Below are 23,121 nucleotides of genomic sequence, written 5' to 3'. Positions count from 1 at the left end.
TTTGTATACTAGTGGCTTATATTTACATTTTGCAAACAAAACTTTTTCACGTTTGCGGAGTTGGTTTCTGGATGATCTCATGAGATGGAATAAAGTTTTGCAAGATCAAGACTTTATGATTAGAACTAAGGAGAAATTTCCTGAACAATTTAAGAAGAGATTGGATAACCATTTGTCTGAAATGGTATAGGATTTCCTGCCTAAGCAGGAGGTTGGACTAGAAGATCACCAAGGTCCCTTCCAACTCTTCTCTTCTCTTCACCTTTGAGCCTGTGGAACAAGGATGAGGTTCCTCATCTATGAGCTTGATCTGTTTCTCATAACTGTTACTAGCTGCAAAAGGGGATAGATTCCATATGTAGTGAACATATCTTGGAAGAAAGAATTGATTCTACCAGCCATGGAAGAGATGCTTTTCTCAAAAAAAACCCAACCCCCCCCCCCCAAAAAAAACCAGCTGTTTCATACTATCACCAATTTTTTCTTCCTAGGGAAAGTTATAAAGAGCTGGGTAATGGCATGATAAAAGTTGTTTTGCTTTGCTTGTAGTGGCAAGTGGCAAGTACATAGGGCCCTGTATAAAACAGATTACATGACTTACATGAATCCCATCTAGTCTAGATCAGGCTATAGTACACTGGAAATTGCATTAATCACACTCAGACAATCTGTGATTGGACCTTTGTCGGGAGTGGGTGGGATGCAGAGAGGAAATCTTATTTACAAAGGTTTAAATTAATCTCCATGATATTATAAATATGGGTATGGCATATAATTAAAAATACAATTTAGAATTTATATATGCATGGTTGTAAATAGGTACTCCTGAGCTAATTTCCAAATGAATCTTCAGTTTGGCAAAAGTAAATCCCAGATAAAAGCTATCCAAAATTTCATCATTGTAAGATAGAACTCTCAAAGAAAATTCAATACTATTGGCAATCTTATTGTTTTAGGCCAGGGCTGTCAAACTGTGGGCCGTGGGTCAGATGTGTCATGTGCTGGCCACGCCCATGCCCAGATTACCGAAGAGGAAAAAAGTTGCAATATATCACATCACAATGCTGTGACAACACAAGTTTGACACCCCTGTTTTAGGCCAGCTCCTAAAAGAGGAAATCTAACTGCTTATTTACAAAGATTTTAATTAATCTGCATGATAATGTCATAACTATGGGTATGGCATATAATTAGAAACAGTTTAGAACTTACATATGTACAGTCATAAATAGGTGCTCCTGAGCTGATTTTTATACATGGCTCTTTTCACATTAGCAAAAATAAATTCCAGATAAAAGCTATCCAAAATTTCATCATTGTAAGAGTTCTCAAGGAAAAGTCAACATTTGGCAATGTTATTATTTTGGGCCACCTCCAAGGATTAGAGATTGAGGATACTGTTTTATTGCTCCTTCCTGAATGGGCAGTTTCAATGGGCGATATTGCAGAAATAGGGGTTGAGCCCTTGGACACTTAAGTATTAAGTTGTTCCAGGGCTTCTTTAATAACTTACCTTAAGCTTTTGAGACAGGTCATCTGTCAGTTTGGAATGTGGTACTGATTATTTCCTTTAAAAAAAAAACCTTTTGTGACTAAGGTCCTCTTTATCTCAGGGATTGTCTACTGCAAGTGGAATATCCTGTCTGAGGTTTGGGATTTGGGAGATTTGGGATGAACCAAGGTGGCGCAGTGGTTAAATGCAGCACTGCAGGCTACTTCAGCTGCAGTTCGGCTGTTCATATCTCACCGGCTCAGGGTTGACTCAGCCTTCCATCCTTCCGAGGTGGGTAAAATGAGAACCCGGATTGTTGGGGGCAATATGCTGACTCTGTAAACTGCTTAGAGAGGGCTGAAAGCCCTATGAAGCGGTATATAAGTCTAACTGCTATTGCTATTTGGAAGTGGTTCCACTCCAGTCTGTGATTGAAGAGAGAAAGATCAAACCAATTCAATTCGGCTTTAGAACAATTAAGAACACGGATCAAGTAGAGAAGCAACCTAGAGCTAAGAAGAAATTTCCTGACAGTTAGAACAATTACCATATTTTTCAGAGTATAAGACGCACCAAGGTTTTGAAGAGGCAATTTTTTTTTTAAAAAAGTAGGTTGATAGAGGGATAAAGAGGGAGAGAAAGAGAAATACAGTAGGTAGGTAGGTAGGTAGGTAGAGTAGTTAGGTAGGTAGATAAAGGGATAGAGAGAGAAATACAGTAAATAGGGGGAGAGAGAGTAGGTAGGTAGGTAGAGGGATAGAGAGAAATACATTAGATAGGGAGAGTGGGTAGGTAGGTAGGTAGAGGGATAGAGAAAGAGAAATACAGTAGATAAGGAGAGAGGGTAGGTAGTGGGATAGAGGGAGAGAAAGAAAGGGAAATGTAGTAGGTAGGTAGAGAGTAGTTAGGTAGGTAGATAAAGGGATAGAGAGAGAAATAGAGATAGAGAAATACAGTAGGTAGGTAGATAGAGGGATAGAGAGAGAGAAATACAGTAGATGCATAGGGAGAGTTTGTGTAGGTAGGTAGGTAAGTAGGTAGGTAGGTAGGTAGATAGATGGATAGAGAGAGAAATAGAAAGAGAAATACAGTAGATAGGGAGAGAGAGTAGGCAGGTAGGTAGAAGGATAGAGAGAGAAGTACAATAGGTAGGTAGGGAGTGTGTGTGTAGGTAGGTAGGTAGGTAGGTAGGTAGAGGGATAGTGTCAGCCTCTGTTTTGCTGCTTGCTTTTCGGCTGCCATTGAAACGGGGAGGGGGGGTATGGTATTTGGGTGTGGGAAATATTCTGTACAGGAGAGACTGTAAGAAGGGAGTTGTTCTCACCATCTACTGTGCATGTAGCGGGGAGAGGAGTTTCCCGCCAAGGCCAACTGTCCATCATACCAACCTGATGATAATTTTTGAAGATGTCTCCCATATGACACCTGTGGAGTAATTGGATTGGACTATGGGCTGGGGTTATCAAGGGGAGGGGAATGGGTCATACATTGATATCTATGCTTGCACGCGCTTTTATTTCAGATCCAGCTTTGCTTAGCTTCTATTTACTTATAACCAGTAAAAGTACTCTTAATTCTGCAAAATGGAGTTGAGTGGTTTCTTTCTTGGTTATTAAGTGAAGCAGCCCTGACAGATAGAGAGAACAGTAGGTAGGTAGGGAGAGAGAGTGTGTGTGTAGGTAGGTAGGTAGAGGGATAGAGAAAGAGAGAAGTACGGTAGGGAGGGAGGGAGAGTGTGTGTGTAGGTAGGTAGGTAAGTACAGGGATAGAGAGAGAAATAGAAAGAGAGAGAAATACAGTAGATAGGTAGGGAAGAGAGAGAGTAGCAGTGGTGGGATTCAAATAATTTAACCGGTTCTCTGCCCTAATGATTTCTTCCAACAACCTGTTCACCAACTGCTCAGAAAGTTAACAACCGGTTCTCCTGAAGTGATGTGAACTGGCTGAATCCCACCACTGGAGGTAGGTAGATAGATGTGTCCAGGTGTATTTATCCATGTGCTGGAGAAGAAAATCACTGACAAACCTTAAGACTTTGTTTCTGCTGGCCTAGGACTTGATCAATGTAATTCTCATCAGTTAAAGAGCTTTCCGAAAGGGGAAAAAAAGTTTTTGCACTCTGCAAACCTCCGAAAAACGGCCCGTTTTTTGCAAAAACAGGCCCATTTTTTTTCAAATAAAAGGCATGAATGGCCTGGGGGGGGGCTTGCAGAGTGCTCCTGGGGGTGGGGCAGGGCAAAAAAGAGCCCATTTTTTCACAAAACGGGCCAGTTTTTTGTCAAAAAACAAATTGCATGCATAGCCTTATGGAGGCTGCTGGGGACTGGGCAAAAAATGGCTCAGTTTTTTCTCATTTCTGCCCTCCCCAGCTCTCTGAAAGCCTCCATAAGGGTATGCACAGCCATATTGGTGAAGAGAGGCAAAAAATGCTGTATTTGATGTATAAGACGCACCCAGATTTTCAGCCTCTTTTTTGAGGAAAAGCTGCGTCTTATATTCCGAAAAATACGGTAATCAGTGGAACAACTTGCCTACAGAAGTTGTAAATGCTCCAACACTGGAAGTTTTTAAGAAGAGATTGGATAACTATTTGTCTGAAATGGTCTAGGGGGTTGGACTAGAAGACCTCCAAGGTCTCTTCCAACATTCCATTCCATTTTGGAAGTGATTGGAGAGATCATTTGTGAATTTAGGAAACATTACCAGCATGTTAATGATATACAGCTTTACATCTCCATCATAGACGAAACTGGAAATGTAGCTATAGGTCTTGTCCCAATGTCTGAAGCTGATGGGGCAAAACAGGCTGAAGTTGACTCTATGTAATTGTTGCAATATGCAAATAAAGTTAAATAAATAATAAAAATATGTATAACCACATGGAGATTCTCCAACTATATGTGCAATACATGCAAAGTTATAATTGTATGCTAACCCAATACCAGAAGGAATGTACAGTCACAATTTCTTTATACTCAAAATAAGGATACACAACTACTGGTTCTATTATCTACAAATATTTATTTGTAACACTTGGATATAACTACAGGAAGCCCTTGGCACTGATATAAAATATTGATTCACGGTTAGGTTACAAAAAATTATACATAGCAAAATTGAATACTTTTTACATAAAAAAATTAGACTACTTAAACAAAACTTCAAAAAACTCCCAGTAAAAGCTACAAAGTATTAGAAAAGAATTAGCTTTAAGACATTGTCTGTTACCTTTATGCAAACACTGGACTAGAAGAACACCTGCATTGCTGTAGAAATTTGTTTCCTTCATGCAACAGGTAAAAAAACAAACACTAAGCTATTTCTTACTTGCTTTATATAGATTTTGCTTCTTTAAAAAAAGTCAGCTTTAGACAAGTTAAATGCAAGGTAATACCTGATTTCATTTTCCATACCAATGTTTTTTGTTCAATCTTTTACTTTTGACACATTTCTTTATGTTCTAAAAGAGCATTCACATTCAGTACACATTCAAAACAGGGATGCATGACTTAATTGTTCACTGATTTGAAATTTACTGATGCATTTTATTTTTCTTCAAACATTTGTTTGTTTTTGTAAAAAATAGCACACAAAAATCACTAGTAACCTAGCACTGAAATTTCTGAAAATGCTAGAAGGCAGATATTAAGGGAGACAGTTTGAAATCGCACCCTCTGTTTTTCGAACATCACAATTTTTCATAAGAGAAAACTATTGCAGCTTATTGGATTGAGCACCAAAATTGAGGTGAGCGTTGACCTGTAATCTGAGTGGCTAAAGGTTTTTTAAGTTCTACAAAGTTTTCATCTGTTCAACCTGAAATAATTGAGTGACTGACCAGAGGGTAATATCTTCTGCTTTATTAAAATTGAGATGTGATAATCTCCAGCTGCTATATGCTATAAATGCTCAGAGACATTTATAGAAAATAAACATTAAGGCAAAGCTGACATTTATTTTCAGAGAAGGGAATAATTATTCTAATTATGGGTCTGGGTCTATTTTATTAAACAATTAAACAGTTCCCACCTTACTCTGATAAGTGCAGCAGAATAAGAGAGGCTCATTGCAGCTTTGTTGAAAAGGGAGTGTCCAAAACCAAACAAAACAAAACCACTTTTGGCATTTAATGTGCAAGGTCCAGTTTTAATTTTGATAGGAACTAAATGTTGACTTATAATGTTCTGAAACCGTATCAAATAAACATAATTACAAGTATTCAGAATAAAGGAAATATCTCGTTAAATCCTAGAATCTGAGTTACTTACACCTGTGCAATTATATACAGCCTTTTCAAATCTAGATATTACAGGGCTGGATAATACCAACTCTGGTACCCTGCTAAGGAACAACAACAATAATAATGTTATGATTGCCAAGAGAAATCCATGTTTTAGTTGGTAAACTTTTTTTTTACAGTGGACTGGAATGTAATGCCCTCCCCCCGACCCCCAGTTCCAAATTCAGTGCTAAAAGGAATGAAGGTTATTCTCTGCAACTTTATCCTATGGATATGGCCCAGGAGCTCTTGGACAATATATCTGCTCGATGATTTGTCAGAGCTACAAAATTCTTCTGAAAAAAGGCTCTGGCAAGCGTTTATGTGTAAGAATTGAGTTGCTCTTTGGATCGAGACTGGATATCCTGAAGCTCCTGCTCTTCTTTAGCTTTGATATCCTGGTAAGCCTGCATTTTGCTTGCATCCTTTAAGTAGGCCCAGTTAGAAGATAGTATCATGAGGAAGTGGATCTGGAAGAGAAGGGTGAGCATGATGGCTAGTGAGTGTCAAGAGGCAAAGCTGGCAGCTAGTAAGATTAATACCAAGTTATTCTAAAAAATATATTAAAAATAGGCAAGAAAGTTTATTTCTAAAGGTATGTAGAATGCTGCATGCTGAACAAAGGAGCAGCTGGCAAAAAGTTAGGAAGGAAAAGGAAGAAAAACAATTAATAGGAAAGAACAGAAACAGAAAAGCTGTGAGAACATTGTCCATGTTTACATGCTGAAGCCTCCCAAGCAACTCAAATTTGTGATGGTTCTTTCCATTCTCCTCTCCTGCCACCTGAAGGAAAGGAAACTCTACAGTTGACCACTTGATTATATTCCATTGTATTTCTTGGAGTAAATAGAACTAGATATTGGGTAAAAATGTATATTTGATGCTGTATAGTCAATAATTGCACTATGGAAATGATCAAGTAAGAGATGTGCTATCAAAAATGGAAGGTTTGTTTTTTTCCATAGATTAAAAAAATCCACAAAAAGTGACATAAACATTCTACAGATGAAGAACTGTGTAGACTTTCTGTCTGACTGGAAAATGAAATGGATATGTTTGAATGAAATGCTAAACTAGTGAACAGGTATTCTGATGTTTAGTTGTGCCAAAGCAATTGAGCAATAAAAGAGTTGTTCATGGGAGTTACAGCTTTGAAGGAGTGTCTAGTTTTATTTTATATTATATTGCTAAGAGATAGTTGAGTGGGATTTGAGAACAGAACTTTGTCAACTATCTAGTACATCTATGACTTTGGGTGCTCTCAAGAAGCAAGCTCATATATTGTGTGTTATCTATTATGTATCACATTTTATTGTTTTTCATATTAGTGAACAGTAGTGATAGAATAACTTACTGTATTACAGAGCTTAATTGATCCAAACATTGTTTCACAAATAATCATTAGGAAAAAAATAGCCTGATATTAAATGAAAGCCTCTCTTCCTTTAAAAGGATGATTTACAACATCACTTTAAGATTGTGTTCTGTCATAGGATAGAAAATAGCCAAGCCTCACTCACACTGTTATTCATATACAAGAAATAATTTGTATTAATCTAAAATGCTTAAAGATGCTTACTGAAGCTATTTACAAATTACTGTAACAAACATTAAAAATCTAGACTCTTAGTCTAGGGTGTCAGCGGCATTTTAAGCTACATAATGCAGCTTATTCAATTTAGAATTTAGTGCAGCAATCTTCCCGACTCTTAAACTTCAAAACAGCAAAGTTATATGTAGTAGCCATCATGTAGATCAGCTGGTGGAAGAGAACAAAATACAGCAGATAAGAGACAATAATTTCTTCAAGCCTTTTTGGCAATTAGATTTGTGTTAGATCATAACGAGGCAAGGAGTTCCATTTTAATCAAACCTAATGACAAAAATGTCTGGTAGGTTTCCTCTGCCCTTCACCTTGGATACATAAAGGGCATTTAGCTGCCAAGGAATAGTCATTGCATTTGACTAACAAATTAAAAGCTAATCAATACAATACAGTTCTTGATGAATCTCACTGGTATTTCCCCTACATCTACTATGGAAAGTTAAAGTAAGCTAATGTGCTTTACTTCAGTAAAGTTTCTTAAATTGAAACAAATATAAACGCTTAAAAGGAAAGGGAAGAAGATTATTAATTAAAACGAATTCCAAAGCTGGGGAACATTCTGAAGTATCCTAATATTTTATAGATTATTACCAGCATACGTCTATCAGGAAATGTCTTATTTTGACCATGCAAGGGAATGAAGTTAAATAACATAGCAAAAACCACTTCAACAATAATTCTTAGTGCTTAGACAAAGTTTTCTTGGTAACTATAAATCTTTCCCTGCTGTTTGGAGTATCCTGAAAAAACTATAGCCAGTGCCAACATAAAAACTTCGCTTCAGTTTAAATATTTGGTTTCATCTGACAAGGGATTTTAGTTACCATATTTTTCAGAGTATAAGACACATTTCCCTCCCTTAAAAGTGGGTAAAAATTGTGGTGTGTACACCAAAAGTTGTCACAGCCCCACCCACCTGCTGGCCCACACCCTTCAGTCATTTTCGGCCTCTGCGGGTCATGTTTTTGGCCTCTGCACACTCTATTTTAGACCAGTTCCAGGCTACGGGGATTTGCATAGCACATTGCCGCCTCTGCACATCACAAATTTTGGCGTCTGTGTTTCCCGATTTTGGCCTCCGGATGCCCTGTTTTTGTCCTACGTGTGTTGCATTTTCGGCCAGTTCTAGGTGGCAGGGAGTGGCGGCAGTGGCAATCCCCACCATCTGGAACCAGCCAAAAATGCGACACCCGAGGTCAAAAATGGGGCATGTGAAGGCCAAAAATGCAATGCGCAGAGGCTGAAAACACAATGTGCGGAGGCGGCAATCAACGGTGATGTGCTGTGGTGACCCCAGCAGTCTTTAATGGGTCTAAAATGGAGCCTGCGTAGGCAAAAACATGATGTGTGGAGGCCAAAAATGCAATGCGCAGATGCCAAAAACATTGTGCACAGAGGCAGCGATGGGCTATGGAGATCCCCGTAGCATGGAATAGCTGATTGGCAGTATTCCGGGAGGCCGACCCAACCACCAATCAGCTGCTCATGCTGAATCAGGCTGCAATAACGTGCTGAAGCTGACCAGACTGTTTGCTGTTTGCTGCAAGGATACCGATGGATGCTGGTAGGCCGAGGAAGATTTTTTTTCTTGTTTTCCTCCCCAAAATCTAATGTTTGTCTTATACTTCGGAACGTCTTATACTCTGAAAAATACGGCATTTTAAAAATGAAAAAATATAATGATACTCACCAGTGCTATAACAGTAGCACCAGCACCAGCACAGGCTACAATGAACAGGTGATATGACAAATAGAACTGCAAGGATAAAACAAACGATCATTTCAGATTAGCAGTGGCAAATTATCACCTCTTAATGCAGTTCTTGGATCCTAGCAGGGAATCTCATTCTATGAGCTAAATAATATAATGAAAATATTGATGCTCCTCTTGTATGTGAATTATTGTACTATTTTTCCCTTAAGAATACATAACACTACAATACTGTAAGCTATTCCCAAGTTACTTCTATTCCTTAGACTAGAGATGCTACATAGGATCTCTGAAAGCATTTAAGAACTAGAAGACCATTTTCACTAAAGTAATATCTGTTACAAACTTATAGAATACATTCTATTATAATATTATTATAGCTATTAGAGGTTTCTAATATAGAATTTGCATCAATGATTTACCCTTCTCTCTCAGTCTTTGTATAATCAGTGCCTTGCCATTGTAAACAACTGATGAAAGATAATCAAATTGTTCTGGATAGGATTAGGTTTTTTACATGTTTCTGACAGTCTTGGTTGGCTGATATGGTCATATTTGATGCTATTAGAGGGATATTTATTTATTTATTTATATCCCACCTATATTATTTTTACAACTAAAAGTGGTGAACATATCCAAACACCTTCTTCTTCCTCCTGTTTTCCTGTTTCACTCTATAATAAAGAAAATATAGCTAATTTCTCTATAATATGCATCGATTTGTTTTTAAACATAATTAAGGCTGCAGTTGCAGTAGGTCTCTATATCTCTATATCTCTATATAGACTGTATTCCTAATGCTCACAACACTGGGAGTCCTCATCTGGTATAAAGAGAATACTTATTCTCCATAGACTAATTTAGCCTAGCAATAGCATTATTAGCTGCTATCTCATGAGATATCTTGTGTTGTTTCTTCTTGATTAATTAATATTTAGTTAGCTGATTGCTAGGTAATTTTATTAAAATATGGAAGAGAATAATTAAGCATTTTTTCTTCTTTACCTCAGGCGTGCTGCACATATTAGCTAAGGTCGATCCACATGCCTTACCGGGGATAGCATTCCAAGGGATGATTCCTGAAGTTAAATGCCAAAGAAAACATTTAAATATTAATTACCACTTCCCTTCCTGAAATTCAATCCCCCCCGCCCCCCTACAGACAAGTTGTGTTACTTTATCATTCACCCGCACATTGATCAGTGCAGTCTGGAATTGGCATTCTAAGTATGCATTCGCTGAGCTGTGTTCTCCTTGTCAAGATGTGTTCTCAGATCTAGAATTCCCATATGGCAAACAAATGGATGTTTTAGTCATCAAAGACATTGTCATATGCTGTGCTTGTTGCCTATATTCATTAGGCAAAAACTGCTTTTCAGGATTCACCTTAGAGTGTGGATATTACAACTATTGTAAAAACAATCCCCATGAGACCTAGCTCTTTTTTCATCTATGTGAGCTGCTTTATAATACCAGAATCTCTGTTTCTATTTTACACTATTCAATTTTGTAATTATCAATTTTCTTCTCTTTGTTTCTGTATTTAATGAGCATTCATTATATAACATCACTCAGTGTCATACAAGGGTAAATTTTTATCATCCCAAATATTTGTGCTTTTGTGTCTCTTTTTAGTAGATTCTATTTTTGTGACTCTGAATATAAACAATAAAGTATTTATCTGAAAATCTCTTACAGGTCTGTATTAGCCATAAAATATGCAATGGGTATAAACCTGAACTGAAGTCCTAAATGGCCATGGCAAGTTTCTTTGCTTGTTTAAAAAGGATTTTATCCTTTTGCCTACAATTCTCAGCATCCCTCAATACTAGTTGCATTGGCTCATTCAATAAATTATGGGGTCATTATTCTTATCTTAATAAATTGGAAGGATTTGGAATTTCTTTCCTATGGAAAACATCTTGCTTTCTGTTAATTTAGTCTCAATTATTTTTATAGGTTGTCAAAAAGATAATAGGTTATATTTTTGTGCAGGCCATATTTTATTAATATATCCATTTTTATGCATGGGATTTTCACCACTGTGCTATTTATAATATTATTATATTCACATGTTATTTTTAGTTCATTTGTAAGTGCAATAGTTAGGTTTTTTTTCTCACACCCCCTCTTTCTAGAAAATGATAATATCCTCAGCCCCATTCCAAAGATTTGAATCGCCATCCAACACTGCAATAAAAAATTATCTCACATTTAATACAATATCTAAAGTATCATGATAACAAGCAAATTGAAACTAATTAATATACTGTTTATATATGGCATATATATGTTAAAAATAGAATGTTAATCCTCTGGCCCTTCATTCCATTGGATACCTGCATATGTTTGCCCACTTTTCATACATCATTTACTACATTACCGTATTTGACAATAACAAAACACTGACTATATCAAACTCTCCATAATGTGTATAAAATATCAGCCTCATTGTCAACCTTTTATTGCTGCATTTGCTGGCCAGCTAATAAGTATATTCATTTCAAAATGAGAAAACAGGGTAAAATATATCTATATGCATTCACAGGTCAGTTATATTGCAAAAGCAATAATGAAAATCCACACATATTGTAGTTGCTTCTCAGTTCATCAGGATAAGAGAATTCCTCTCAAAGGCAGGATAAGTAAAGAGGATAAAACATTTAATCATATTAAGATAAGTACCATACTGCCGGATATCCACACAGATCTGGTCTGCTGAAGTCATATTTGCTGAGAGTGATCTGATGACCTCACAGGTTGACCACATGTTGTAGAACATAAAGACTGGTACAGCAGAGAAGCCAAAAACACCCAGCCAGGCCACCCCAAGAACATAAGTGAGGAAAACAAACTGTGAAGAAAACAGACATTTTACACAGAACGCTTTATTTATAGTGAAATTGAATCAGAGGAATCTGGCACATTTTTGATAGTCCACATGATTTCTATAAATACTTTCCATATCCAATAAAATCACAATACTCTGTTTAAAAATATATTACCATCAAAATAGTCTGGCTTTGTAAATTGTGCTTAATTAAATTGTAATTTCAGCTTGAAAGTCAATAAAATATAGTGAGGAATTAGCTACACAAGCAAGTTTTTATTATGAGTAGAAAGTGTTCATTATGCTTACCATTCAATTGATTACTTGAAATCAATTTGCTTCCTCAGAGATAAGTAAAATCTATCAAATGGAATGATCCAGAGACTCATTCCAAAGGACTCGTGTCAGGGAAACCTAATATGGTCAAGCTCTAGCCAAACAAGGGAATTCGAAGTTGAGCATGGGACAGGGAGTATGATTTTTGGAAACTTAGACTGAGGGAACTAGGGGAATAAACACAGAATTGTGCCCCATATAGCAAGCCAAGGATTTTTCTTTTACACAATTTTACTACTCCAGTTATTGCTATGATGAGTATTTTAAGACTGCATTAGAAACCTTTTGAGTTCTAATAGAAAGATGGAGGATTGGAAGTCTATATATATACCTAAATATAAACACTATCAATGAGAAATTAGACGGTTTTAAAATACTCATTGAAAATAATAGCAATAGCAATAGCAATAGCAGTTACTTATATACCGCTTCATAGGGCTTTCAGCCCTCTCTAAGCGGTTTACAGAGTCAGCATATTGCCCCCACAGTCTGGGTCCTCATTTCACCCACCTCGGAAGGATGGAAGGCTGAGTCAACCTTGAGCTGGTGAGATTTGAACCGAACTGCAGATAGCAGTCAGCTGAAGTGGCCTGCAGTACTGCACCCTAACCACTGCGCCACCTCGGCTCTATAATATTAACAGACAGAGGAATGCCCTGGAATTACTCCTATGAATCAGACATTTTATCAAGCTATATTTTACAGCTGGCTCAAATAGTACTCACTATTTGGAATAATAACACAAACACAGACAGATGTCTTAAAGGCATGCTTTAAGTCCACAACTATGCATTCCAGCCATTCAAGTAAATTTAGTACCTATGAAATAGTACCCAAATTTAAGAGATACTTGCAGGATTCTAGTTTAATTCTCCCTCAATTTCACCAATGTTAATTAGGATGAGAAACTATCTGACACCCTTTCAAATTTACCTCAATTGGTAAAAAATCTGATAAACAAATCTTTAATGCCTTTTTTGAAACTGGACTTACTGTCAAGAGCAAAATATAAGTCTGTCTGGTTTGGGGCAGCAACCAAATAGGACAGCTGCAGACTCCAACAGATAGTGCAGAAAAAACAATTGCAACCATCTTGCCTTCCATAGAAGACCTGTATATTGCATGAGTCAAAAGAAGGGCTGAGAAGCTATCCAGAGACTCCTCACATTCTGGACATAAACTGTTTCAATTTCTTCCCTCGGGATGGTGTTATAGAGCATTGTATGTCAAAACAACTACGCAAGGTAAAATGTTTTTCCCTCGTGCCATCACTCTATTGAACACCTAATTCTCCTAGTGCTGTCTAATGTCTGTGTATATTTATCCATGTAGTGTAGCTGTGGTATTATTATTTATCCTTATTATCTTCTTTATTCCCTGTCTTTTATTGGTATTATTATTTTGTTGCTTTGCATGTACACTGTGCGCTTCTGTAACGGAGACGAATTCCTTGTGTTGTCTTATCACACTTGGCCAAATAAAGTATTCAATTCAGTTCAAGTCTGATCTCTACTAGAATACAGCTCCATCTATTTATCCAATAAAGAGCCTGATAAGATCGCTGATCTACATTTCTACTCCAATAATATCATAGCTGCTCCCTCCAGCAATTTATTAAGTCAGTGTAGCTCATGAGCTAGAGGGTCTACAGTTAACTATCTCCTCATATAAAGGAGAAAAAGTTCCCCATGTATGAGAAAACTAGAATTAGCCCTACTGAGTTTTATGGAGATGGAATTAGAATATGGAAAATTAATATTGTATATGGTAACTGCAACAGGATTATTGTATGCAAAAAGTTGGAAAAGCAATAAAAAATCTAGAGTGAAAGATTAGATAAAAGAATTGCAGAAACAATCAAGCTAACCAGTGTGGTCAGAGGAAAAAAAACAAAAACAAAATACTTTTAAAAGACTGGGAACAATATATGGAGTTTTTGTTAAAAGCTGACAAGATCAAATTTATGATTTCTGGATTTGGAGATTACAAAGGGGCAAAGAGGATGGGGAAAATAACAATATGATGATTATTTGATAGAAATAAGAGCAAAAGGCATAATTGAACATACTGTATCCTGTGTATATGCATAATAAATTTCACTGTTTTCATGAAAAGAACAAAAGAACAAAAGAGAAAAAAGTACAAAACATTACATCACAAATAGATAAATCCAACCTAATTCTTAAGCACATAAGTAATAACCACACAAAATAAGGATCTGTCTTTCAACTGCATCGATAGAGAGCCAGCTCACAAGCAGGAAGCAAAATGTCAGTGACTTTCCTATATCTTAGATGATCAGAGCTTACAAAGCTTCAGCTTTAAAATCTGGGAGAAAATAAACTGGATCAATAAAAGATCCTGAAGAAAACATAAAACTAGCCCGTTTTGGAAAGAATAATCCTTTCCACACATTTTTCTTCAAAACCTAGGTTAATTCTTTTCTAATGAAACAATATATAAAATTCCTCATTTTAAAGGCAAATTTGAGCATTTCGCATTTGTAGGCAGTAAGAAAAGCCTATGAACTGTATTTCATATACTTAGAAACACAAGAAGGAACTTACAAGAAAATTAATATGAAGAAGAAAGCCCCAGATTGTATCAAATGATATGTGGTAAAATACATATCTGAACTTAATGATTTCTGTTGCTCTTCAGAATGAAGGATGCCTTGATAAGATCAGTATCTCTGAAAATGAATTTATGAACAGCCCTTCCATGGTAAGTACAAAATACTATCTGGCAATGGAACAGTTGTGCATTGTTGATAAAATTTAATCTGACGCTTGAAAGCTTTTATCAAAGGAATAGTGATTTATGCTAAAACTTACTCACCATTCCACTGATGCAACGGCCACAGATTGTTGTTTTGAATTCACCATGCAGTTCCTTCACAGCACTTGTGGTATAAAAACCCTCTGCTAGCAGAATGATTCCATACAAGAAAAAAAATGATGCAATTCCATAGATCACATATTGCATTAGTTTTATTCTGAAAAGGAAATAAGTAAGGCATTTAAGATTAATGTTTTTTATCATCATATGAAGAGTAGAACAAAGCGCTAGAAAGTTGTGACAGAGCTGAACAAGACTAACAGCTGTTCCTTGAAATTGTGATCATTACAAGTTCGGTACCTGGGAAGCAAGGGACCCCTAGGGTATTAGGCATAGGAAAGGGAGCTGGACTAGAAATCTTCCAACATTTCCTTTGTTTATTCCATAATTTGATAGCTACATCAAAAGAATCTGGTAACATATTCATTTGACTTCAGTAATCCTGGAAAGTTAAATTCCACTTTGATTAAAAAGATAGATATTAAGCATTTTTGATAGAAATTAAACATTTTTCCTATACAATACAAATTCTTAAAACATTGCATACACGTATCTTTATTTATAATAAAAGGTCATATGCATATTTATAAAACACTACTAAACTTTAATGACAGCTTGTCCCATCTAAGGCACCATGTTGAATGATCTGCTATCAGGTTTTCACAGCAAAGATTGACAAGCCTAAGAGTTATGCAATACTTTACATCCCAAAGAACCAGAAAGATATACAATTCACCTAGTCGACTCAGGTAATTCTGCAGTCTATAGCTAATGTATTTTGAACACAAATTCTCATAGAAAGGACAGCATAATAAAATATTTATTTTTATCACTTTTCTAGATTCATCTAGACCAGTGGTTCTCAACCTTCCCAATGCCGCGACCCTTTAATACCGTTCCTCATGTTGTGGTGACCCCAACCATAAAATTGGTGTCTTGGTTCCTAAGACTATCAAAAATATGTGTTTTCCAGTGGTCTTAGGCGACCCCTGTGAAAGGGTCGTTCAACACCCAAAGAGGTCTCGATCCACAGGTTGAGAACCGCTGATCTAGACAGATTCTTTTGCCCAGAAGAATTTTAGAGTACCCTATTTTGTTTTAAAAATGTAGAAGAGAGATTATACCTGGCCCTAACAGGATTTGAAGTTTGGAAAAGTGATTGGGGTTTAATAGTTTACATGTTCCAAAGTGGATTTTTTATCTAACCTATATTGTTCTGTGAAATATGGACCATCACCAGCAATAGCAATTAAAGAAGAAGTGCAGATACAGGAGGAATTAGAAGAATGGGAGCAGGTGAAACAGGAGAGTCCACTGGTGAGCCCTGAGTTGCCTAGACGTTCAACCATGTAACACAACCACCTGACAGATATCAAGCTACTATAGCGTGTCAAGTACATAGAGTTCCTGCTACTTATCATGAATTAACCCTGTATCCTAATGAGGAGCAGATAGCTTGGAAAACAGCAATGGAAAAGGAACTGAAATCCTTACAAAATTTAGAGGTGTACGAAAATGTCAGGTTACCCCCAGGTAAACATGCCATAGGATGTAAATGGATTTACAAGATTAAAACAAGTGTAAATGGGACTGTTACCCATAAAGCCAGATTAGTAGCACAAGGGTTTGATCAGTCAGCCAACGACTATGATGAGGTATTTGCACCTAGTTTAAGGGCTACAACATTACGTGCAGCATTAGTTTGGGCAGCTAGGCATGAATATGTAGTGAATCATTTAGATGTTGAGATGGCATATCTCCATGCACCGTTGCAACATACTATATACTTAAAGAAGCCTTTAGGAATAAACACTGATAATAACACTGATTGCTGGAAGTTAAAAAAGAGTCTTTATGGCTTAAAGCAATCAGGCTATGAATGGAATCAATGCAGTGAAGGAATTAACAAAGATAGGTTTCAAAGCTGGCATGACTGATCCATGTTTGTTTAAAAAAGAAAGTTATGGTGTGATTTCATTGTTGCTATTGTTCACTGATGACATAGCATTAATCACTAAAACTGAGCAAAGAAAATTAAAAGTAGCAATCGATCTCAGAAAGAGGACATAGTTATCCAACTCCATAACAACTGCTGGAGAGAAAAAAGGAGCTGTTGCCAGGAAATTAGACCCACTAAAATATACTGGAGAAAAACATGAGCAAGAAACACAGCAAATTTTAAAGATAAAATAATAAATCCTTTCCCTGTTGAATTAAACAAAACATTTGAAGCGGAAAGTACTGAAAGTATTGAATCCTATCAGTCAATTTTTCTTCATTACACTTTCAGCTCTACTGGATGTCATTAATAACCATATAGTATTTTGAAAAGTTCTTGAAAAATTAATATATTTACCTTTTGATAAATTCTCTACTCAAGTCCCAAAGGTGCTTTTTCAAGAGGCAACTGGACTTTCTTGTTTTTCTTTGAAGACGTTTCAGTTCTCATCCAAAAAAGTTTTTTCAGAGTTGAAGAAGCTCTGAAGAAGCTTCCTGGCTGAGAAGCGAAATGTCTTCAAAGAAAAACAAGAAAGTCCAGTTGCCTCTTAAAAAAGCAGTTTAGGACAACTATGACGTGGATGACTGAGAATCTCCATAGACATCTCTACTCAAGTGTTGATCTCTCTGAAGACATGTATAACATGGCTTACATTTGTTATCATTGCTTTGGCAATTTCAATGGTTAATAATTTCACTGCCTTTGTTGTATAAAGAAAAAAAATTAGATTCACACTTACACTTCAGATAACAAAGCATGGTCAGTCACGTTTGTGGAAAAATTCTGTTCAAGGATGGATATAGTTCCTGCAAGGGCCACATGACCACAGCCACAAAACAATGCTACTCCAGAGAAGCAGAGTATCGTTGCCACAAGTGAAGCATATGGAACTCCTCCCAGGCACTTAATGCAACATTCAAAGCAACCTAGAAAATTTAAAAAAGGGGAGGAGGGAAACATTTGAGACCAATTATTTAGATTTTCATCTGATAAAAACCACGAGTGCTAAAGGGTTGAACTTAATTTAACCAACTAACTTCATTATACACCTATCACATTAAAGTACAATAGTGCCAATTCACCTGCTTGTAGAATTGATTCTTTCCACACAAACAACTTGCTGAAGTTTTTCATGTTATTTCTCCAAAACCTAATTCTGGGCATTAGATGAGCTTCCAAAAACCAATGGTGCAACACAACAAAGCAGGAAAGGAAATCTGGGGTCTGGACTTTTCTTTAAGATAAAGATCATAATTAGATTTAATTCCACAACAGGTGCCGATGAAAAAGCTTATATAATCTATGCTACCAAAAAAAAGTAAAGAAAAATATATTTCTTAGGTAACACAACAAAATGTAAACATATTCAATGCACCATATGATTCATTAAGATATTTCTGCAATTTAATGAGCTAAGAATAGGAACCAGGTAATCCCCAATGTAAATCTGAATGATACATATTTTACACTGATTTAGGGGAGCCTCTACTGTGTACATAAAAGACAATATTTAGAAGCTTCATAAATGGTCAGTTTTCTTTAACCTGAACCACAGATTAACTGATTCAATCTGATGTCTGAATATGGACAAAGTGTTTGAAAGATCAGAATTTATTTATTTCATTGTCTAGTATGACTGAAATAATTAACTATTTTTAAAAAAATGAAATTGGATAAATAAAACCCAGCTTTATGATAGGATCAGATTTCTCAATTTTTTTTGAACCATATTATACTTTTATATAGTTCTCTTTAAAGAGGATATATGTAACTTAATTGTATTGAAACATAATTTGATGAATTTGCAGCAATAATATTTCTTTCCATGAGGGAAAACCCTTTCCTACATGTCAGACGAACTGAAATGTAACAGGAGAGATGTTTGCAAAAATTGTTAACCCCTTCCATATTGAAAGAAAGTAATAGTAGGATCTGAATGCGTAGATAAGAATAGGCACTGAAGTCAAATAGTTTCATTGTGGTAATGAAATTATTTTATTCTATGTCAACTACAGAAAGGAGGTGAATTAGGACAGCAAAGAAAAGTGCTATCCATCATACTAAATAAATATGTCACATTAAATATAGGAAGCAAACAAAATCTAAGTAATGCAGCAAGCCAAAACAGCTAATAATCAAACTCAAACTAGAATAAATGATCACAAGAATTTACTGACTGGGAGTAAAGAATGCTACTTGGGGCAAGTCACAATAAAAGGAATCACTCTCTGTGAGGGAGCAAGTTGGGATTGCTATCCACACTTTTGAAAAAGCAGCTGCAGCAAGGCAGAAACACTTTCCATCTCTACTTCCTTCATACATAGTATATTTTAGTGGGAGTCCTGCCTGGAACTTGGAGCTTTGCCAGGGATTTAGTTGCAACTAGATCAGGAATATCCACACCAATACCCAATCCCAAACTATCACAGTTTTATCTGATTATTGTTTGCCGCCCAAAGTAATTTGATGGGATAGACAGTTATATGAATTAGGGAGGAGGAAGAGGAGAAGGAAGATAGATATAGAAAAATTATGTGCTACTTTATAGACTTTGAGACTTTGTTTGGACCAAGTACTAAAAGGCTGAGTTTTAAAGACATGGCAAAGACAAATCCTGGAAGGGTGGAGAGCAAGTCTTTTACTGGGGAAGGCATGTACTGCAATAAAGCAGTGTGTACAGATTTGCTATGGTGTTGTGTCCAGTCCTTAGAAAGCAAATAATTCTCATACTCTCCTGCTACAATGGAATGGGGCTTGCCACTAATCTGTGTATGGATTTCTAGGTGCTCTTAGACTTCTGTCACTGAAACTAAGTACACACTTCATGAAGTCCTGCTGCTCCCCAGTTGTTTGTAAAAGTGGCTTTTTAATTAGCACTGCTGCAATGCTCTAAATGGATAGTGATAGTTAGGACAAAAACCTCATGGAGATCCAATAGAAACCAAGGCTGGTTTGCCCCTCTTGCCCCCAAAGTGCAGAAAAAACTACATAAATCTCATGAATGAAGGCAGGATAATCCGGATGTCCCAGGATAATCGATCCTACATAAATTTTTGAAACAAATTTATGTATTGCTCTCTCAATTTTGATGTCTCCAAATCAAAAGCTATCCTCATATCATGGCTTTGAGAACAGTCACATTCTTGATGAAGAGGGTTATATGGTTTTATATATTCCTGGGATATAGAATGAGAAGCACAGTGAGCAAATGCTACGAAACAAAACTAATAATTCTTTTCAGAAAACCTATTTGAGAGATGACATAGAATTCAGATAAGAAAATGTATCAGCCAAATCAAATCTAAAGAAGGATTTCAGTTCTGCAAAAACTGCTGCTATAGATGTTACTCACCTCACAAGGAATAACAAATGACAGAATTAGAAGGAACCTTTGAGATCTTGTAGTCCAACTCTCTGTCAAGCAGAAAGCCCTTTACCCATGATGGCGAACCTATGGCACCTGTGCCACAGGTGGCACACAGAGCCCTCTCTGTGGGCACATGAGCCATTGCCCCAGCTAAGTACCACTGCGCATGCAGGCATGCCTCCTGCCAACCAGTTGATTTTTGGGTCTCTGCTGTGCATTCACGGGCGATGGGGTGCATGCAGGAAAAGCACGTGCATGTGCAGGAGGGCAGGGAGGTCACATGCACATGTAGGGGGAATGGTGTGTGTGTGCAGTGCTCCCCGTGCCCCGTTTTTGCTCCCAAGAGGCTGCAGGGAGGCCTGCTAGGCCCAAACTGGGAGGGGTCACATGTGGGCAGGCTGTGGGGGGATGTCATGTGAGCATTATGGGTGCGGGCACAAACATGTGCACGCTGTCGTGCAAGCACGCACTTTTGGCACGCAATGAGAAAAAAGGCTAGCCATCGCTGCAATTTCAGACAAATAATTGTCCAATCTCTTCTTAAAAACCTTCAGTGCTGGAGCAATCACAACCTCTGGAGACAAGTTGTTCCACTAATTAAATGTTCTAATTGAATGCAATACACAACTTTCAACTTTAGGCAAGGCAGTCGCACATCTTTGCATAGTTTTAGTTTTTCACACTATTATTTTCACATAAAAACCAGAAGCCATGAGAAAGTCATTCTTTTTATTTTGTTCAACTTTTTCTGGTTTTGCTGGGTTCATTTTGATGTGCTTCAAAAGGTTTGTGATTAAATCTTCAAAATGCTAATTTCTAATAACTTTGTTTTATGAAATAATTTTATTAGTATAATTTCCTTAATTAAATAAATAATAATAAATAAAACTGCAGCTGGCATACAAAGAAGAAAAAATTGTCCAGATGTTAGGAGTTACCAAGAAAAGAATTGCTCCATTTAAATTATGTAGCCTTTGAGGAGATAAAAGCTTATGTGTAAAGTGCAAATACAAATGGAGCAAATAACTTGATTAAAAAAAACTGCAATGGAAAATATTAAAAATAGAACGTAAAAGTACAGTGATCATGTGCAACACTATCCCAAGATACCAAAATTCTTCAACTGTAAAATATGCATGACTGATACACATCAATGCAATTGCCTTTCAATGGCCATTTTGTCTAAAGTATCACTAGAAACTCTTGTGCAGCTTAGCAGAAGAACAAATTTTTGTCCTCGGGCTTGTAAGCAGCAGTTACCATGGAAGCAGATTAATAACAGCTCAGTAGTTTGCCTAAAGCTGACAGTGAACCTAGCTACAGATTTAATACACTCACAAAAAGTGGCCAGTTAAAACTGGACCAATATTATTCTCTGGAAAATGAAAGTTTTAGAATGGCAGTGTGCAAATATATGCACGCATGCACACCAAGATCATTTTTTTAAAGAGAGAGATTCAGACAGAAGAAAAACAAGAATTCTGTCTCCTGGAAATTGCAAAATAAAGATGCTGCAAAAGAGACTAACAATCCACAATGTGTAATCAGTGCATAAAAAAGTGTAATAATATGAATAAGATTCAAGGACAACCATCCCGGGATTATGTTTTGATCTGAATATTGTTATAAATAGAGGGAATCTACTGAAAAATATAGGAAATGAACATCTGTGTGAATTGAACATAAAAGTGTAAAAACTGAATTGTACACAAATAATTTCTAAGCTGAAAACATACAACAATTTTACAATTGAGAGAATTCTTATCATTTTTTCAATCCATAATTTCATCATTCCATCTGTGAGGACGAGGGAGATTTGTTTTCCCCATTCTACTGGCAAAGTTGTTAAAAATGCTTCCCTGGGTTCCTCCAACTAACTTTCTTTTAAAGATCCAGTAAATAAATAGAAAACAAAAACAGAGATTCACTGGTTGAGGAGCTTTCAGGAAGGAGCAGTTCAGCAGCCCAGGACAAAAGGAGTATACAGGGCAGCAACCTGTGACCAAAGAAGAAGTACAAGTAGTCAATTGGACTAAAGTTAAATAGAATAAAGGACAGTAGGCAAGCTGCACAACACACCACTTATCTGGGTCATCTCTGAAAAAAGATTTTGATGCACAGAAGGAAATTACTAGTATGGTTTTTGCCTTTTTCATGGAAGAGGGGGAGAGAGAGATATCATACATTCCTGATCATAAGAAACAGTGGCCTGTTCCTGTGCTGGGGCAACCTGCCTATGCAGATCTAACTGAGACTAAAACAATATTTTCTCCTGAATGGAATTATTATTCATTGTTAATATTTGCATACAGATTCATCATACTACTTCTTTGTAGGATAAAATAATCCAGGATGCAGGAAAGGAGTAAAACTTAGGGGAAAATAAAAGTATTATTTTTTTTAAAAAAGAGGAAAAAACAAAACATACTTTTCAATTCATGCAAAATATATTTGTTTCCATCATATTCTGGTTCATTCGTTGCTTTTGTGCTTTTATTTGTTTTCTTTCAAGACCTCATCAACCACATTAAATGATGGTTTTGCCAGTCAATCTTAGCTCATTTATTCTTTCTATATACTGTATATAACAAAACCACCTTAAGGTACCTGTTTCAGGTTATACTCAGTTGACTTCTATACTGAGTCCACATTCATTCAGCATC

The 23,121-nt window shown here is 36.5% G+C and overlaps 1 protein-coding gene across 2 annotated transcripts in view; it reads right to left on the bottom strand.

Moving 5' to 3' along the window:
- Window positions 1–4,493: 4,493 nt before the first annotated feature.
- GPM6B (glycoprotein M6B) overlaps window positions 4,494–23,121 on the bottom strand; it is a 132,603-nt gene continuing 113,975 nt past the window's right edge. Inside the window, exons 2-7 of one of the 2 annotated variants that reach the window (XM_032226930.1) lie at window positions 17,831–18,017; window positions 15,093–15,249; window positions 11,774–11,942; window positions 10,094–10,167; window positions 9,068–9,133; window positions 4,494–6,241 (exon numbers count right to left, since the gene is read on the bottom strand). In XM_032226930.1, the coding sequence (XP_032082821.1) occupies window positions 6,092–6,241; window positions 9,068–9,133; window positions 10,094–10,167; window positions 11,774–11,942; window positions 15,093–15,249; window positions 17,831–18,017 (803 nt within the window). In that variant the 3' untranslated portion in view covers window positions 4,494–6,091. Of the gene's footprint in view, window positions 6,242–7,073; window positions 7,531–9,067; window positions 9,134–10,093; window positions 10,168–11,773; window positions 11,943–15,092; window positions 15,250–17,830; window positions 18,018–23,121 lie in introns of those variants that run through there. The other variant, XM_032226931.1, reaches the window with a different exon arrangement.

The sequence above is a fragment of the Thamnophis elegans genome, chromosome 11 (assembly GCF_009769535.1).
Source record: "Thamnophis elegans isolate rThaEle1 chromosome 11, rThaEle1.pri, whole genome shotgun sequence".
Classification (NCBI taxonomy): Eukaryota; Metazoa; Chordata; class Lepidosauria; order Squamata; family Colubridae; genus Thamnophis; species Thamnophis elegans.
The sequence above is the reverse complement of the archived record's forward strand: the minus strand, read 5'-3'. Positions and strand labels throughout refer to the sequence as shown.